General features: G+C 35.2%; 3 protein-coding genes across 3 annotated transcripts in view; 2 read left to right on the top strand and 1 right to left on the bottom strand.

Moving 5' to 3' along the window:
- Positions 1–103: 103 nt before the first annotated feature.
- Positions 104–5,479, bottom strand: LOC132641677 (2-oxoglutarate and iron-dependent oxygenase domain-containing protein CP2-like). The gene is made up of 9 exons (XM_060358742.1): positions 5,036–5,479; positions 3,745–3,792; positions 3,352–3,528; positions 3,108–3,258; positions 2,913–2,999; positions 2,675–2,799; positions 1,879–1,997; positions 983–1,094; positions 104–403 (listed from the first exon to the last, which is right to left on the bottom strand). Exons 1-9 carry the CDS (start codon positions 5,333–5,335, stop codon positions 368–370), a joined length of 1,155 nt encoding a protein of 384 aa, XP_060214725.1. The 5' UTR covers positions 5,336–5,479; the 3' UTR covers positions 104–367.
- A 3,351-nt stretch (positions 5,480–8,830) lies between these two features.
- Positions 8,831–14,243, top strand: LOC132641676 (fructose-bisphosphate aldolase 3, chloroplastic). The gene is made up of 6 exons (XM_060358741.1): positions 8,831–9,161; positions 10,864–11,133; positions 11,284–11,393; positions 11,517–11,607; positions 12,682–12,951; positions 13,696–14,243. The coding sequence occupies exons 1-6, from the start codon at positions 8,997–8,999 to the stop codon at positions 13,972–13,974; spliced, it is 1,185 nt and encodes a 394-aa protein (XP_060214724.1). The 5' UTR covers positions 8,831–8,996; the 3' UTR covers positions 13,975–14,243.
- A 1,665-nt stretch (positions 14,244–15,908) lies between these two features.
- LOC132641675 (uncharacterized) overlaps positions 15,909–18,370 on the top strand; it is a 5,507-nt gene continuing 3,045 nt past the window's right edge. Inside the window, exons 1-2 of the mRNA XM_060358740.1 lie at positions 15,909–16,562; positions 17,179–17,512. Of these exons, the coding sequence (XP_060214723.1) occupies positions 15,975–16,562; positions 17,179–17,496 (906 nt within the window). The 5' untranslated portion in view covers positions 15,909–15,974 and the 3' untranslated portion in view covers positions 17,497–17,512. The remainder of the gene's footprint in view (positions 16,563–17,178; positions 17,513–18,370) is intronic.

The following is an 18,370-nucleotide window of genomic DNA, read 5'->3' as shown; positions in this document are numbered from 1 at the left end:
ACCAATTGGTGTACCATGATCAGAACTTTCTGTTCTATTCAGTCGGCCAATGAATAACAATCTACCCAGAAAATAGCACAATATTAACATAGCATAGCCGATATTGAGAAAGAAATTGCCTCCATTAACAAACACAACTACAAAACAGTGCTTACACGATTGCCAGTTTTGTACTGATACCATCTCAGCTGGCAAATAGGAGGGTACCTACTCGATTTACATGTACAGCTATTTCAGTAACACGAACACCCTTTCATATTTATATCGAACAGCAAGAAAGTGCTTCTGCCTTGAATATGAGGGTTGAGCTATATTACATGGGGCAAAATACAAAAAATATATATTAAAAGTAAAACAAAACAAACAGCTATATAGCTGTTTCCCCTTCTCTTTTCAGCAGCTCCTGAAAAACACAGGACAAAATAATTTAGAACATACTTCAACATGTTCTAATTTCTAAGAATGGATGTATTTGGTACAAACAGAAATGTTTTTTTAAAGATCAAGTAATTTTCTTACCTGTTTTCTGGTGCTTGGTAAGGAAGCCGAAACTATTGTTTGCAAAAGCATTTTTATATAATCTAGCCAAATACTATGGGGATCAGGGGTGGTGGGGGGTGGAGTGTGTTGGAGGGTTGGGAGGAGACAATTAGTGTGGAATGCCGCTTATAGAACTTGTTTTTCCCACTTCCAATCGGGAAGCTATTTTCCTCTTAAGGAACTTGCTTTCCTAGAGAAAATATTTACCAATGTATGCATTACTGGATTAATTCGAATTAATAGTAATAGAAACTAGGGTCCAAGTAGACTATTCAGAGGAGGTATGCTAATCAATGATCTACAAGTTTTAACCAACCAAATGTCCAAAGATGGAAATTGAATCTCCACACCAAACACACCCTCAGCTTCAAATGTCATACTGCATAAGTAGAGCTTGTCAACTATTGGCTAAATATCATGAGAGAAACAAGTTATCGCGTACCAATTTAATAGCAGCAACAGACTGCCGTTGCCTTTCCTTCTTCTCGCGCTGGCACTCTGCACACCAGCTGGAGAAGTCTTTCTGGTACTTCCTTAGCTCTCTAAAGACAGAACTGTAAGGGAAGATAACAATCGTTAGGTATTCAACAATTCTAGTAGACGAGAATGAAAAGTAAGACATCTTGTCATCTGCTCTAATTGAGTGGCAGCAGAAATATGTTCACATAGGGATTTTATTGCCAAGTGAAACAAATTTATTCAGCTGGAACACAAATGAGCAATCAAAGTACAATGTATGTATGACCAATCACTATCAATGGATAATGAAAAGTTCAGAGATTTAGATAATAGAGCCCATTTTAACAAAGTTTCTGTAAACATGCTAAACCATGCTCAGTTTACTCATGCCAACTTCAGCGTGGAACTTATATTTAGGTGCCTCAAGAATTTAAGCCTCAATCCTTCTCAGGATTATGAGACAGTATTATCCCTTTTGCCTACAGTCAGTTTACACTACTTCTCCTCATATCGTTGAATGTTGATATACCCGATTTTTTTTTTTTTTGATGGGGTCAGTTGATACATAAGCTTCTTCTTAATACTTGTAGAACTGATGCTAGAAATTAAATGGAAGACATCAGGATATCTGCATGACGGAGGACTGTTTTTTTTAAAAAAAAAAAAAGAAAAAAAAAAGGAGGAGGCCATAGTGTTAAGCATCAATATTGCATACTCAAAACAATTAGAGAGGCACTTTGTCAGCTTAACACTTCCAATAGAAGGTAATGCAGCAATAACAGGACAATTCCAATAACAATTTTTCCCTGATCATATTTGGAGCAAACTCTCTAGTGAAACGACCAAAATAAAAAGGCAAGACTCAAGAGTATCTAATACCTTCTGCACCACAACAGCAAGTTGATCCTCTGCCCTGATGTAGTTGCTCTAGCACCATGCCGATGGCGACCACGATGTAGCACTGCACGCCCCGCAACATGGACATAATCGAAGATCTCCTGTTATGATATTACAGATCCAATAGTGGATGTGTCATAGAGTTGATGATTGCTACTCTAACACACATATAAGGTGAGTTCACAACTTTTTTCATTATTAAAACCATATGTAGACAACAAGTATCAGCTGATACAGTTAGTGATCAAGCAAACACAGTGTGTATTCATTATCCTTTATTATTAATGGAAAGATATAACAAGGCAAATTTGCACTTCAAAGTAAGGTGTCAATAAAAGGTCCCACCAATTGGATGCCAGTACAAGGGAGTGTGTCTTTTGTATGTTTGGCGTAAAGAGGACATATCATATACTCTACATAGTTGGAAGATTCTTTTTTTCTCCTGAAATTTATTGTTAATCCATACTGTATGTTGACACCAACCTGGTGGATATCATTGGAGTCATTTTGACTTATAAAAAAAGAATCCTTTTTCCATTCCGAACCATGATCAACAAGATGGTCATCCAATTTTGAGTTAGTTATCCAAAACAATCCAGTTTTTTTTTAGCAAGTACAATCAATAGTAAGCCTTTTCTCTCAGAAAAGCTATTATACATTGTAGTAACCAAGTTGTTGACAGTAACAACACTTTGACAAGCACGAGACAATGGAACATCTTTTTATAAATAAAAGATAGTGGAAACATGACTTCCTATCAGAATGGACTAATAATTACCTCTGGTTGTGTTTCAGTATTTACATGCTTCTCACACCGCACTCCACGGAAGAACAGCTCTCCACCAGAGAATTGCTTCCCCAAGCACACATTTAAAGTCACTTCTGAATCATCGACATGGAAACCTGAAGAATAAGCTGTTTAGAAGCAAGGGAGTAACTCAAAGAACCAAATAAGTTTTGCGGCTGTCAAGCAATAACCTGCACTGTGTAACTACTAAACAGAATCAACAACTCACCCAAGTCAACGTCTCTATCCATCCCATACTCGACAACAAAACCGTGATGGGAATCAAGCGTGGAACCACCAACGTCAGTAAAGAAAACTGCACAGAAATTCAAAGTAGAAGATCAGAACAGATCCAGGTAATCTTCTGAATAAAGCCCTCTTTCCTTTCGTTGCTGCATCCTAGTAAAAATATACAAGTTCTTACCTCTTGAAATGGGACGAATGAAATCTTCCATCAACTTCTCCAGCATGGTTTCCAGGCCAAAGTCATCAAGAACGGCACCAAATTTGTTCATCGTATTGGGACGCATTATTCTGAATTTTGTCTCACGGACCCACCTCTCAAAGTTTTCTACCTAAGCAATCACAACCTGATAAGAAAACAGAAAAGCTAAACTACAAAGAAGAAGTAGATTGCATGCAAATAGCAGCAGCAAGACAGTTAATACCTCAGCCAACAACATCTCGCAAAATCGTGGTTGAAGCATTTCGAACGTTAAAACTCCAGGAGAGGGTTCAGACATTATGTTCCTGTAACTTTCCTCTGTGTTCTCACTAATTGCCTTGAGAAATGAGGGCACAAAGAAATTCGCAGCATGCATCGTATATAATTCCCTGTGTAGAGGCTGGAATAAAAGGCAAGCTAATTAGAAAAGAAGATGATCAACCCTGATTCAACAAAGATCAATGTCTCTCTAGAGAATATACAAGCAAAGTTATGTATACTTTTGTACCTTATTTTAATAGACTTAACATAAAAATGCATAAAAATTGATTTTGTCATTTACAACCATCATTGAAATATTAACCGCAAACCTTCAGCAAAACGTAAACGTAAATACCTGATAGTTTGATATAATCTTCTGTCTGTATTCTCTGTGCTTCTGGACCTGTGAAAGCAAAGGAGCTTAAACAATATAGTACTGATAGATTCGGAATGAGAGAGAGAGTGCGAGCTTCACAAATAGCAGGAAAAATTATTGGAAAGCAAGGACAGTCAGAGAAGACTATATCAGCAGACAACATTCGAAATCATTCTCGTTATCAGTTCCTTTTAACCAAATTTTGGTTGTTCGTATATTCATCTGTACTCGAGTCATATGAATTATTAAATCATTTGCCTACTGCAAAAAGCAAAACGCTGTACTCGGGTCACATGAATTATTAAATCATTTGCCTATTGCAAAATAGCAAAAAGCTATGTCAAACAAGCGTTTTGGGTGTTCTCATGTTCATCGTATTGGGACGCATCATTTGCCTATTGAAAAAGCAAAAAGCTATGTCAAAAACCTCCCTTCATTATTTTTATAGCACTAACTAGCAAAGGATTTTCATGTAACCAAATAAAAAACAAGCACTAGATAACCGCAATCCACATTAAAAAATACTGTACCTAGAAGCTACAGCAACTTACATAAAGGCAAAATACATGCAAAATTCTGCAATACATAGCCCACATTTTTTTCCAGCTTCTAGTTTTTCCATTTTCAGCTTCTCAGCAAATCATCACAGCTCAATTCACAGACCCACATAATATATGCACTAATCAAACAGTGGAAAACAAGGTAAAATACATGCAAAATTCTTCCAGCTTCAAACTTTTCCATTTTCAGCTTCTCAGCATTCTATATCAGCTCAATTCAGGCCCGAAATTCTAACATAACACATATACTAATCAAAACGTGCATAAAAAAAATCATGCAAAATTGGAAATCAATTCACACACATTCTACCATAATTTATACACTAACCAAAGACTGCAGAAAAAAAACAAGGTAAAATACATGGAAAAATTCTATCACAGCTCAATTCACACACATAACACAGTCTTAACATAATATATACACTAATCAAACAGTGCAGAAAACAAGATAAATTACATGCAAAATTTCTCCGACTTCTTATATTTTCCATTTTCAGCTCTCAATTCACACATTCTGACATAAATATACACATTCATCAAAATGTTGAGCAATACACAGCACAAAATTCTTCCAGCTTTTAATTTTTTTTTTTTAATTTCCAGCTTCAGCATTCGATCGCAGCTCAATTCACCCACATTCTAACATAATAGACATACACTAAAATCAAGCAAAACACAAAATTGAAAAAAAAAAATGCTATAAAACTTACACGTGTCCTTTCGCCTTCAGGAAAATAACGAAGCAAAATTTCACGCATATATTTCACTTTCTGGTCACGTGATGAGTTAAGAAAAGCAGGTGGAAGATAACGTTCAAGTGAACTAAACAACAATGGACTGAAATCCAATTGAAGATCTTCATAAGTATCCGATTTGTGATCAACGCTAGGGTTTAATCTCAATCTGTGAGATGCGAAATTAGGGTAAACGACACCGTTTGATGATCCGTTTCGATTATTCACATTTCCGTTTCCATTAGGGTTTGTTGATTGACCTTCTGTTTGAGACATTGCTTCAGCTCCACAATTTTGTGAATGTTATGGGATCATTATATATATATATAAGATGAAAATTAGGGTTTTTTTTTTCTTCAGTTGGATTTGTTGAGGGTGATGAGGATGATGAAAGATCTTTTTTAGGGTTTGGATGGGTCAAATTGACTGTTACTTCTTTTCTTTTTCCCTTTTTTTACTCCCTTCGGTTAAATTATTGTCAGGATTAATAATTTTCTCAAATTATTTATTATTTTAAAAATTTAAGATAAAATTGATTATTTTTATAATTATTTTAAAACAAATAAATAAGAACAAAATAGTTTTAAAAACCCTCGTAAATAAGGGCAAAATAGTTACATGACAAGTTGGGAAAAACGGGTGGAAGATAATGTTCGAGTAAGCTAAGCAATAATGGACTGAAATCCAATTGAAGATATTCATAATTATCCGATTTGTTATCAACGCTAGGGTTTAATCTCAACCTATGAGATGCGAAACTAGGGTAAACGACACCGTTTGATGATCTGTTTCGATTATTCACATTTCCGTTGCTATTAGGTTTTGTTGACTGACCTTCTATATATATTTGAGACATTGCTTTAGATCCACAATTTTGTGAATGTGAATTGTGAATGTTATGGGGTCATTATATGAATTAAATGCATACTAGGGTTTCGTTTTTGTTCATTTTGATTTGTTGATGGTGATGAAGATCTTTTTTAGGGTTTGAATCTTAATAATTATCTCAAATTATTTATCATTTTAAAAGTTTAAGACAGAATTGATTATTTTTATAATTATTCTAAAAGAAATAAATAAGAACAAAATAGTTTAAAAAACCCTCGTAAATAAGGGCAAAATAGTTACGTGACAAGTTGGGAAAAACGGGTGGAAGATAATGTTCGAGTAAGCTAAACAACAATGGACTGAAATCCAATTGAAGATCTTCATAATTATTCGATTTATGATCAACACTAGGGTTGTATCTCAACCTATGAGATGCGAAATTAGGGTAAACGACATTGTCTGATGATTTGTTTCGATTAATCACATTTTCGTTGCTATTAGGGTATGTTGATTGACCTTCTGTTTGAGACATTGCTTTTGATCCACAATTTTGTGAATTTTGAATTGTGAATGTTACGGGGTTTGTTTTTCTTTTTCCTAAAGTTGGATTTGTTGATGGTGATGAGGATGATGAAGATCTTTTCTAGGATTTGGATGGGTTGAACTGACTTATTTTTATGACTTTTTTTTTTAAAAAAAATTACACCTTTTTATTTTATTTTTTATTTATTAGGCAAAATACATTATTTTTCGAAAAATGTCATATTTGCCTTTGTAGTCTTAAAATAAAGTTACATTTGTCATTCGTTACACTTTTTTGATATATTTGCTCTGACCATCCAACTTTAAGCACATGTTTACTTTTGAACTATTAATTCCCTTTATCCTCACTTTATTATCCTACGCAGCGCCGATATTTTGCCCCTAATTTAATCTATTTAGGCATTAATGCCTAAATTATTGTCATCCGTTCGAACCGTTTAAACTTGAACGAATTTATAAAATAATTTATGGTCACGGGATCAATTGAAAAAAAAGGGCAAAAGATAACATTCGACAGAGCTAAACAATAATTAGACTGAAATCCAATTGAAGATAATCCTTTTATTTATGCCAAAATTTACAAAATTGTGGATCTAATGCAATGTCTCAAACGGTGTCGTTTACCTTTGTTAGTGTCTCAAAAGAGATATTGATTCTTTTGAAGTGCCCATATTAAAGTCTGCAAACGTGAAGGCTTACTTTGTAGTTGCAGTAAGCTTTAAGAGGTATTTTCTTATAATTTCATGTTTGATTTAAATTAGTTATTATAGTCGAGCCCTACGCTGCGTAAATTCGGATATAATCGAGTTTCAATATGGATACTGAATACCGAGTGAGAAAAAACAGACATTATAAGATTGCAGTAGGTTACTGTCCTGATGAATCTTCGATAATTTCTTTACTTTTAAAGTTATAACCCGATTGAGAGATCTAAACCATCCACGGTTTGAATAATAACTATTTTGGTACTTTAGTTTGGTAGCTCTAGCTACTATTTGTTTTTTTTTTTAATTAAGACCCCGTTTGGTTGTGATTTGAAATCATGATGTGAAATCAGTAATTTGAAATTAAATTGATTTGAAGTTATAGTTTTGTTTGAACATGCAATTTAATTTTTTAAGTTAGTATTTTTCTCATCTCAGAAACCTGAAAACCCCACAAGTTATGAAGATTATCAAAACTTCCCCAACTCTTATTCAATCTTACCAAATGAGCAAATAATAATTCATAATGAAGCTAATACACTACCAAAATGTCTTTCTAAAAAATACAACATTTATTGATTGAACTTTAGTTCAATAAAAAGTAAAATTAAACATGAGTTGTAGTGTAACTACTCCTTAATATAATCCTTCCACATCGTACGAACAATCTCTCACGTCGAGCATGCATTTTCAATCAGATGACCGAAAAGACGAACCAACATTTTTACTTTAAGTCCAAGTTTTACATTTAAAAAATATATTTACCAACTTGTGAATCTTTTTACATAAACTCATGAGTCAAGTTTTACATTTTAAAAATTGAAATCATGTCTTTTTGGAGAATTTTAAATTTGAAATCGAGAAGAAGTTGAAATTTTGTGCAAATTACATGACCAAACGCTAATTTGAAAATATGAGTCACATGGCCAGACGCCTAGTAATTCATCAGAAAAATTGATACTCTTTAGTGGGAGTTTGGCCATAGAAACTAAAAAACATGAATTATGATTTATACCCCCAATTTTTAAAAACTAGTAAAATCGCCAAAACAATTAATAAACATAACCAATGCGAGAAATATAGCAATTATACTTGAGACCAGCTTATGGAGTGCTCAAAACTGATGATTTCTTTCAATCAAAAGGCTGCAACTGGGAGTAAGACTGGTGCACACTATATATAGTATCTCTAAATATGATTTTGTTGCAAAATTCCACCTGCTTATTTTTTTTTAGAGGTTTTTTAGCACATGATGTTCAATGCTGTTGGAGTGGAGAGCAACATTATATATATATATATATATATATGTATGAGGCTCTTACCAGTAAAAAAAGTTGTATAAACTTTTAAGGTAAAAATTGAGCAACATTAAAACTTTTGGAGTAAAAAATGAAAACAAAAAAACAAAAGTAAAGGTCTACAACAGAAAATGTATAAAGTGAAAAATAAGATTTTGGTTGTTTTCTAAATTCTTTGAAATTTTTATGGCCAAACACGATTAAGTGGAAAAATTATGATTCAAATCCGAGACTTTAAATTCCAAATCACCCTATCCGACCCGACCCGACCCGTTGGTGGTGTGAACAATGACCTTTTTTTTTTTTTTTTGGCACTTTAGTTAGGTAGCTCCGCAGTTTGAAGTTGTCTGTACTGTGTTACTAACACAGTACCTGACGGACTCTTCGAGGTCTCCAAAAAACAAAACAAAACAAAAAAGCAACTCAGTTATAGCCGTCTCCACCAACCCAACGTCACTCACTCACTATATATTATTAACAGCTACTCTTTGAACACAACAATACTCTGTTATAGCCGTCTCTACCAACTATAAAACACTTTTTCCTTTTTACAGATAAAAAAAAATGGCGAGCTCAAGTTTGGTAAAGCTCAACGCCTCTTCATGGATCAACGGTCAACAATCGTCGTTCAATCAACGTTCAGGATCTTCCTGCCGGTTTCCTTCGTCCAATCGCCGTGTCTCCGTTGTCCGTGCCTCATCTTACACCGATGAACTCCTCAAAACCGCCGTAAAATTCTCTCTCTCTACACACACACACACATCGCTTTGTCTCTTTGTTTATCAGTTTTACGTGTTCTCATATTTTGTGATCGGATCTAAAAGCTTATTTTATGTTGAGTTTTTTGTTTTGAATTCTGTTAGAATACTATATTTTAGACACTGAAAGGTTTACTTTTGGTCAAAATTGTTTTTTATTTTTTTATTTTTTATAGTGATGCTTATTTTTTAACCGAAGCGATGCTGATATGTTTCTTACTTTTATGTGTTTGCATGTTTTGTGATTGGATCTAAAAGCTAATGTTTAGGACACGTTAATTTTGATTTGATTTATTCTATTTTTATATTATTTTATTTTATTTTTTTAGTTTAGATCATGCATTTTCGGTTGAATTTTACTTGTAAAGTCCTCTAGAATACTGAATTTTGAAACTGTACTACCATTTGGTTTAGTAGATTGGTCGAAATTTAAAAGGTTTAATTTTGAATTTCTATATTGATGTTGATATGTTTGGATGTATCTACCAGTTGGATCTAAAAGCTTTTCTTTGGTTTAGATTATGTATTTTCTGTTGAATTTTTGGTTAGAGTGTGCTAATATACTGATTTTTGAAACTGTGCTGCCGTTGGTTCAGTGGGTTGATGGAAATTGAAAAAAGTTTACTTTTGGTCAAAATTGCTTTTTTATGGTTTATAGTGATGCTGATGTATTTGGCTATAGTTATGATTTGGATTTCTGGCATAAAGATACAGCTACATGGTTTATTCTAGTTATACAGGTCTTCAAAATCTTAATTTTAGGTTGATGATTTGAAAATTCGTTTCCCAGAGTTACATGGAAGTGATAGCCGTCTCTCTCTCTCAGGCGCACACACACACACACACACACACACTCTTTTTCTTTTATTCGTTTGCATGTTTCCTGATCGGATCTAAAAACTTCTTCTTTTTTGGTTTAGATCATGCATATCTGTTTGTTTTCTTGTAAGTTCCACACTATATACTGAACTTTGAAACTGATGTTGATATTTTGGCTGTATCTATCAATTGGATTTTTTGTACAAAGCAACAGCTACATGGTTAATTTTTTGTACAGGTCTTCAGAATCCTAATTTTAGGCTGATGATTTGGAAATTATTATTATGGAGTTACATGAAAGTGGTCCTGTGGGATTGAGATACTTCTTTATTATTGGTTACCACATACAAACATGGTCATCATGTATGTGAATTTTTATTTAGTTCAGGAAGGATAGATTTTATGAAAGTTGTATGAGGAAATTTCTCTAAGGTACCTTTTACCTATCTAGTATCAAACACTGATGTCTTGTCTATTTCATGTTGTAAATAACAAGATAAACCAAATCACTTTGTTTTTTGGTAGTTCACAAATCATTTCTAGAAGTAATTTTATTGATGGAAGCTCATTTCTTAAATTTTTTGTAATTTTGCTTTGAAGTTGAAAAAAGTCAGAGACTGTTCAAGCATTCTTTTACATGTATGCATATAACATGTTCTTCTTTCGCGTATATAGACATGGTCTGAGCCGCAATCAGTAGGTTTCGTTCAACATGCTACAGGTTGCTAGATATATCGCCTCCTTATTAAAAGTCACCTTCGCCTAACATTCTTGTAAACTAGGAGGATGTGTGGTAAAAGATGTTTTGCAAAATATAATAATGCTGAACCTTGTATATTACTTACTTGGTGTAGAAAACTATTGCATCTCCTGGAAGGGGCATCCTCGCCATTGATGAATCAAATGCAACTGCCGGAAAGAGACTGGCGTCGATTGGGCTGGACAATACAGAAGCTAACAGACAAGCTTACCGTCAACTCTTGTTGACCACTCCTGGCCTAGGTGATTACATCTCTGGATCCATTCTATTTGAAGAGACACTTTATCAGTCCACTACTGATGGGAAGAAGTTTGTTGATGTCTTGCGCGATCAGAATATTGTACCTGGGATCAAAGTTGACAAGGTGTCCTTTCTAACCCGTTCAATGTTTTGTGCAACTTTTTCTGCGCTTCAGGATTTTGCTGCTACCTTTCTTAAACTTTTGTTGCAAATAATTTGGTTGTTGAACTTGGTCCAATTTTAACCCTTCTATTTTTATTTATTTTATTTACAGGGTTTGGTTCCCCTACCAGGATCCAACAATGAATCTTGGTGCCAAGGATTGGATGGATTGGCTTCTAGGTCTGCTGAATACTACAAGCAAGGGGCCCGTTTTGCTAAGTGGTATGCTGTGCCCTTTCACTTTTCTTCTGCTAATCCTCTCTCATGTTTTCTCTTATTCTTCCATTGGAAGACCAAAGTGCATTAAACTTCAACATAAATGATATGCGGCTTTGAAATTTTCAGGAGAACAGTTGTTAGCATTCCTTGCGGTCCTTCTGCTTTGGCTGTAAAAGAAGCAGCTTGGGGTCTTGCTCGATATGCTGCTATCTCTCAGGTAGTTTTTTAGGACTTTTTCTTTCTATTTGGAATCCTTCCAAATATCTAACAACAAAATATGAGATGACTAAGTCACCAGACTCACCTCCTTAAGCATTTGTTGGTTGCACTTGTTATTGGGTATCCTCCCATCTTTAGAGTCGGAGAACAATCTTTAAGGGATCTATATGGTTTGGGAAATGGTGGAAGCTTATCTTTCTATTCATGGATTGCTAAAGCAGTGTTGTGAAAGGCGAGCGCCTTCTCGCCAAAGGCGAGAGGCGTGGCGAGGCGTGGCTCTAACGCCTTTTAGGGCTGTGGCGAGGTCACCTTCAAAAGGCGTGCCAAAGGCGCTAATGGCGCCGAGGCGAGGCGACAGTGGTTTTTTTTAAAAAAGAAGCAATTAAAAGAAGTTAAAGACTTAAATGAAACTTATTATCAAAAGAAAAACAGCGGCTAGGGTTTTTTTTGCCTCCTCCTCTCTTCTCCTTCAAGCTTTTCAGGTACGCTCTCTCTTTCTCCTTCTTCTTCTTCTTCTTCTTCTTCTTCTTCTTCTTTCTTCCTCCTCTGTTTTCGACTTCTGCTTCTTCTTCAGTTCTTTTTTTCCGGCGACGACTCCTCTGTTTCCGGCGACTTCTGCATTTTTTTTTCCTTCTATTCTCTTCTTCTTTTTCTGTACGCGTCCCTGTTTTTTCTCCTCTGTTTTTTTCTTTTTCTATTTTCTCCTCTTTTTTCTATTGAAGATCTTGAATTTGAATAGACTTTTAGTATTGCACTATTGCTTGAATTTTAGTATTGCTTGTCTTATCACTTATGAATTATTGAGTCATTCAAGTTCTAGACTTTTAGTATCTACGATCTACTTTTAATTTTTGAACTGAAATATTTGCTAATATGTTATTGCTAGTGAGATTTTGATTATTTACATATGCAATTAAATATTTTAATTTTTTGGTATTTATTGGCGCCACACTTCAAAAAGGCGAGCGCCTCGCCGCTCGCCTCGCCTTAAGGCGAGGCAGGCCCTTGTCGCCTTTTGTCACCGCCCGCCGTCCAAAACACTGTGCTAAAGATATCTTTTTACGTTGTGCAGGACAATGGTCTAGTGCCAATAGTGGAGCCTGAGATTCTTCTTGATGGAGACCACCCAATAGAAAGAACACTCGAAGTCGCTGAACGTGTGTGGGCAGAAGTCTTCTACTACCTTGCAGAAAACAATGTTGTTTTCGAAGGAATTCTGCTTAAACCTAGCATGGTTACTCCTGGGGCTGAACACAAAGAGAAGGCTTCTCCAGATACTATTGCTAAGTACACACTCACAATGCTGAAAAGGAGAGTTCCTCCTGCTGTTCCAGGGATCATGGTACAAATTCCTTTCCTTTCATAACTGATTCCAATAATTTGGAAATATATGCCGTTACGTTTTTACTAGTTCAAGAAGTACATGGGGGCAATAACAGCATTCTCATAGGTAGCAGTGCCAGCTTTTCTCTTTGATTTTTTTTTTTTTTTTAAAAACTTTTCTTTCAAACTTAATTGAGTTTTAAGGCCAGAATCTCAGATCGAAATAGAGAAGAAAATGGTATATTTAACCATAAGAAAGGTAGAGAAACTTCAGTTCGTAGATCCCTTCTGATTATATGCCTGAAAAAGTCATCCTCATTTCGATATAATGTTGTCACCGTCATTTTGTTTGTGAAATAAGTTGTTTCATTATTGGCATCAAGAGGATGTAGAGATTATCAAAGTAAATATGCCAGCTCCACTACATGATGTTATAATAGGGCCTGGGAGCTAGCCAAAAACCAAAAAATCTGATGATGCCATTCATGTCGAAGGCTAGTCTAAGGTTAGGGAGCTAACAGAGTCTAAGTTGATCAGTATGTTGTCCCCATCATTAGTAAAATTTGGATTAGCTTTCGTAAAGAATATTAAATGTGAGACCTATTACCAGGGAAGGGAACTCACATTACGACTCGCTTGAATTCTCAGCTCTTGGGGGAAAAAAAATAGCATCCATTATTCCGCTGCTCCTTATTGTTTTTTTCTTTTCCTTATATTTTTCTTGTTCAACCGTACTAAAAACGGTGTGCTTCTCACCTGTCAGTTCCTATCCGGTGGACAATCTGAAGTGGAAGCGACACTCAACCTCCACGCAATGAACCAGAGCCCCAACCCATGGCACGTGTCATTCTCGTATGCACGAGCACTCCAAAACTCTGTGCTCAAGACATGGCAAGGACGTCCAGAGAATGTGGATGCTGCACAAAAGGCACTCTTGATTCGTGCAAAAGCAAACTCCTTGGCTCAGCTCGGAAAGTACTCTGCAGAAGGTGAAAATGAGGAAGCCAAGAAAGGAATGTTTGTTAAGGGCTACACCTACTAAGAACACACTCTGCTTTGCAACTTCTTTATGTACTTTCCAGTTTTTATCGTTTGCTAGATTTGAATGCTGAAGAGGGCTTAGTGGACAATTGCTCCTTCTTCTTTTTTGATCTCAAGTTAGTGTATTTGGTTAATAAACTGCAAGGGGTGATTCGTCGAAACACAATGCCAGAAAATGCTCGGGTTTATACTTTATATATATGAGGACATGTACGTTCGCAAGAATGTTTAAAATACCTTGTATAATTATATTGAGAACTGCTTAAAACATGTAATGTTTTTCTGTTGTCCCCCTCCCCCACTAAATTCTGCTGATGCTGCTTTTGTTCATTCTCCTTTATATATTTCAAACTCCTCTTTGTCCTTAGCCTTGAATCTGTTGGTTATGCCATGGAACACAATAATGGTTCAATTGTTGGTGAAATGGATAGACATTTATGCAGAAAAACAATGACTGGGAATTTGCAAGTGAGCCTAGGCATCAATAGGAAACACTAACAACAAGGGGTTTGAGGATGATGGTTGTACACAAGCCTTACTTTTACTTTTGTGGGTTAGAGAGACTCTTAGCTCAAGAAAAGCAAGGTTTGGGGAGGGTGGGGTATACTCAGACCTCACCCCTACTTTTGCAAGGTGGAGCGTCTGTTTCCGATAGATCCTCGGCTCAAGGAAAGCGTTTATTTTAAAACGAGAAACACTTCTACAGACTTCTCTTTACTTTGTCCTTATTCACAACACTTGTGGGACTCAGTTAATCTAGTTAGGTGAAAGAAGGAAATATTGGCTACTGGTATGATGACGTGCGATGGGCCTCAAGAAAATCACAGCTGGCCAAGAATTATAAAAAAGGAGAGCTAGTAAAGGATTAAGGAGATTGTTATTGAGTTCCTTATTATAAAACAGAGAATTGTAAATGGAATAGTCAACTAGATAGCTTTAACAGATAACCAATTTAGTGTTAGTTGTATTGCTACCACATGAAGAGGTCCTAATTCATACCCTTCCTAAAAGGTGATGCATTAGTACTACTGATAGATTAGGAAGGACAAATTTTGTTTAGCTCTATAGTTACAATCTGTTTATCTCCTTTGAGAACTAACTCTCGAGTCCAAAGAGAGTTGTGTATACTGCAATACTTTGATTGAACAATATTTTAACTTTGACCAATAGGAGTAGACAAAATGTTTGATTAGAAAAGGACTTATTTTATTATTCCTTCCGTTTCAATTTACGTTGAATTTTTCGTTTCACGAGAACCAATTTAAACTAATATTTAGGTTAAATTAAATCAGATCAACTCAACAACAACATACCCAGTCAAATCTCACAAAGTGGGTCTGGGAGTTAGAGTGTACTCGGGCGTTAACCCAAGGTAGATAGAGAGACTGTTTCTGGTAGACCTCAGCATAAGGACAAGCAATTCAAAGCAACATGAAAAAAGAAATAATGAGAGCGAATAAGCCATTAGACACTATAAAAAGAACATGATAAGGTAGTATGAGAAAAAAGAAGAAGCAATAACTACCACAAATTAATACGATAATTAAAGTACAAAAAACAATACATAATAGAAAGCACAAAAATATTATAAGTCTAGAATTCTTTACATATTAGTATGATAAAAAGATATTGCTCCTAATTTATAAAGATTGAATATCGAAAAGGAAAACGTGTTGACAAAGGGAGTAAAAAGGAAAAAAAATTTACTCACTTTGTCTCAATTCGTTTGACCCTTTTCAGTCAAATTTCTTAATTTTCACAGTGTATTTAAACATAAAATTTTTAAATTTTTTGAAATAAAATTTATATATTTAAAAAATACATAAAAAAATACTATAAGTTATCATAATTAATAATTAAAATACATCAAAAATAAGAATTATCGAAAAATAAAAAATGTCAAAACAATATAAGTCAAAGGATATGAAAAAATTAAGTACTCTTGGACAGAGTGAGCAGTACTACTCTTTATACACCGCCTGTGTCTGAAAAAGAAATGCAATGGCGACCCTAATGTATCACATGTTGTCATCATCTTCACTGTTATCTCTAGGACTTTATCATCTCATCTGCACCACCAGAAACCGCCTTAAATCGACCGTCGGCGGCGACTACACCGCCAAACCCTACCACCCTCTTTCCTTCACATCTCAACCACATCTCCGCCGTCTACCTCTTTACATCCTCCTTATATGCCTATTGATTTCCTTAATCCACCAATCACTCGTATCTTTCGATGCTGATCCTCTCTTAAAAGGCCATACACCTGTCCACAAGTTCACTTCTCTACAATCAGCTGCTGTTGTTTTCGCGTTTCTTATACTTGTTTTGTTCATTGTTGTCTCGGAGTCGAGTAATATTCTTCCCGTACAGTCTGATCTGTTTTTTGCGATTGCTGGTGCGCTTTTTTGGCTTCAGTATTCGGTTTCGGAATCGAGTGCTTCTGTTCAGACTTCCGATCTGCAAGCGAAATGTGATTCGGTTTCTGCGAGAATTTCTGCCATCTCTGCGTTGCTTTGCGTTGTGATCGCTTTTCAACCTAGGGTTTTCCTTACCGATGTTGCGCTCGCTGGTTCTATTTGTTTACAGGTGTTTGAAAATATTTACGCCATGTTTGTTACATGATTTGTGTATAAACATCTTTTATAAACTGTTATACGAAGTTGATACATTATGGATAATGTTTTTCCTGATTGTATAATGTTGTGTAATATTGTATATTGGTTCCGCGGTGTAAATATTTTCAAACATTGTAGTATATTTTTGAAAATTTCCGTAGTAATTCAAAAGTGTAGGAAATCAAAATTGGTTAGGACTTGGTATTTTAAGTAGGCGTTTGGCCGTAGAAACTTCTTTTCTCTTTATTTGGAATTTTTGAAGTTGGAGTTGAAGACAGAGTTGCAAAGAATATTTGGTTGTTTGAATGTACTGAAAGTGAAAACAAGGCTTTGGTTGTTCTCCAAAAGATTTTCTAATAATAAAGTGAAAAAAAAAATGAATAATTCTCATGTCCAAATTAGTCTATTCATGTCTAGTTAGGATTTATAGTCAAATTTATATAAGAATACGTTTTTTTGTGTTTAAGTTAAAGTAGGTTTTGTACTATTATAAATAGGCATGTTGCTAGCTATTTTCATATCGTGAGGATTGTAGAGGGCATTCAGAGATATTCATGAATTTTGAATAAAATATTTTCCTTCAACAGGGACTATGGGTTCTACAAACTGGACTTTCGCTTTACGTTGACGCATTTATACCTGATGGTTGTCATAAGTTGTTGGATGTTGTTACTGGTGTAGAAGGTTCAACTAAGTGTGATTTGGAGGACTCTAAGCTTAGGGCTGTTGCTATACTCGATTTGGCTTTTGTAGTTCATGTGATGTTTGTGTTGCTCATCGTTGTTGTTACTTATGCTGCCGTTGCTAAAACTGTTGGCATTAGGAGATTTGGCTCTTATGAGGCTTTGCCAAATACAGACTCAAATATTATACAGATGAAGGCTATGACTGGAACTCAGGCTTGATTTATTCATGCATTAGGTAAATCATTCTCCCCTTAACTCTTGTTTGGTTGCTGGTTAGAGTTATGTACATATTAGTGATACAAGGATGGGATTTAGTTATTCATGTACTAAATTAGTTATTCTATCTTCTATCCCGCATAAAATAATGCATAAATTGACTCATAATGTATGCATGTTTTATTTATGTGAGATCGTAAAATGATAACCAAACACCATACTTGGTGTGCTGAATTTTATCAAAAACAGCGAAAAGGCTACGAAATGTGGTATTAACTATGCTAGTTCTAATACATGAATGACTCTCTTCCTGACCTGTTAACAACCAAACATGGATATGTTAAGAGCTTGAGCAAAACAATTAAAGGGGGAGATGGTGAGATGTAAAAAGATGCATTGCTCAATATATAACATCTTGTGAACACCATATTAATTATCTGCATTCTGTTTTGTCCTTTGAGATGCTTGTGCGAGTGTTTGTTACTGTGTATGCTTTATCGAATCTCCTAGGCTGGATAGATTCCTATATCTGTATTATGAAAAAATTTAGAAAGTGTGTCAGAGCAAAGGAATTATGCACGTTGCTCGATGGGATAACACGACGTAATAATACAATGAGAGGTGAAAAGAAAACAACCACCAGTCTAATCCAAATATAGAAAGAAGCTGGGTCTACAGGCCCATCCACAGGGTGTTAATATTAGTTGGTTTATGATTTAGAAAATAGTACCTAAACCACCTCCAGAGTGGAGGTGATAGTATTGCACCCCCAATAATAACCAAAGCATGCTCAACACCAGTATCAGAGGAAAGGGAGATTCCCTTAGAAGTTTACTCTTTTTTGGTGGCGTACCAGACAGTTGGAGAATTAAAGGCA

The sequence above is a fragment of the Lycium barbarum genome, chromosome 5 (genome assembly GCF_019175385.1).
Source record: "Lycium barbarum isolate Lr01 chromosome 5, ASM1917538v2, whole genome shotgun sequence".
Taxonomy (NCBI): Eukaryota; Viridiplantae; Streptophyta; class Magnoliopsida; order Solanales; family Solanaceae; genus Lycium; species Lycium barbarum.
The sequence above is the reverse complement of the archived record's forward strand: the minus strand, read 5'-3'. Positions and strand labels throughout refer to the sequence as shown.

Bases quoted from the DNA above. Each gene is read 5' to 3' on its own strand.
- LOC132641676 (XM_060358741.1), top strand. From the start codon at position 8,997: ATGGCGAGCTCAAGTTTGGTAAAGCTCAACGCCTCTTCATGGATCAAC. The intron at 9,162-10,863 runs GTAAAATTCTCT...TACTTGGTGTAG, and splicing joins ATGAACTCCTCAAAACCGCC to AAAACTATTGCATCTCCTGG. The intron at 11,134-11,283 runs GTGTCCTTTCTA...TTTTATTTACAG, and splicing joins CTGGGATCAAAGTTGACAAG to GGTTTGGTTCCCCTACCAGG.
- LOC132641677 (XM_060358742.1), bottom strand. From the start codon at position 5,335: ATGTCTCAAACAGAAGGTCAATCAACAAACCCTAATGGAAACGGAAAT. The intron at 3,000-3,107 runs GTAAGAACTTGT...ATTTCTGTGCAG, and splicing joins CATTCGTCCCATTTCAAGAG to TTTTCTTTACTGACGTTGGT. The intron at 2,800-2,912 runs GTGAGTTGTTGA...CTTATTCTTCAG, and splicing joins GGATAGAGACGTTGACTTGG to GTTTCCATGTCGATGATTCA.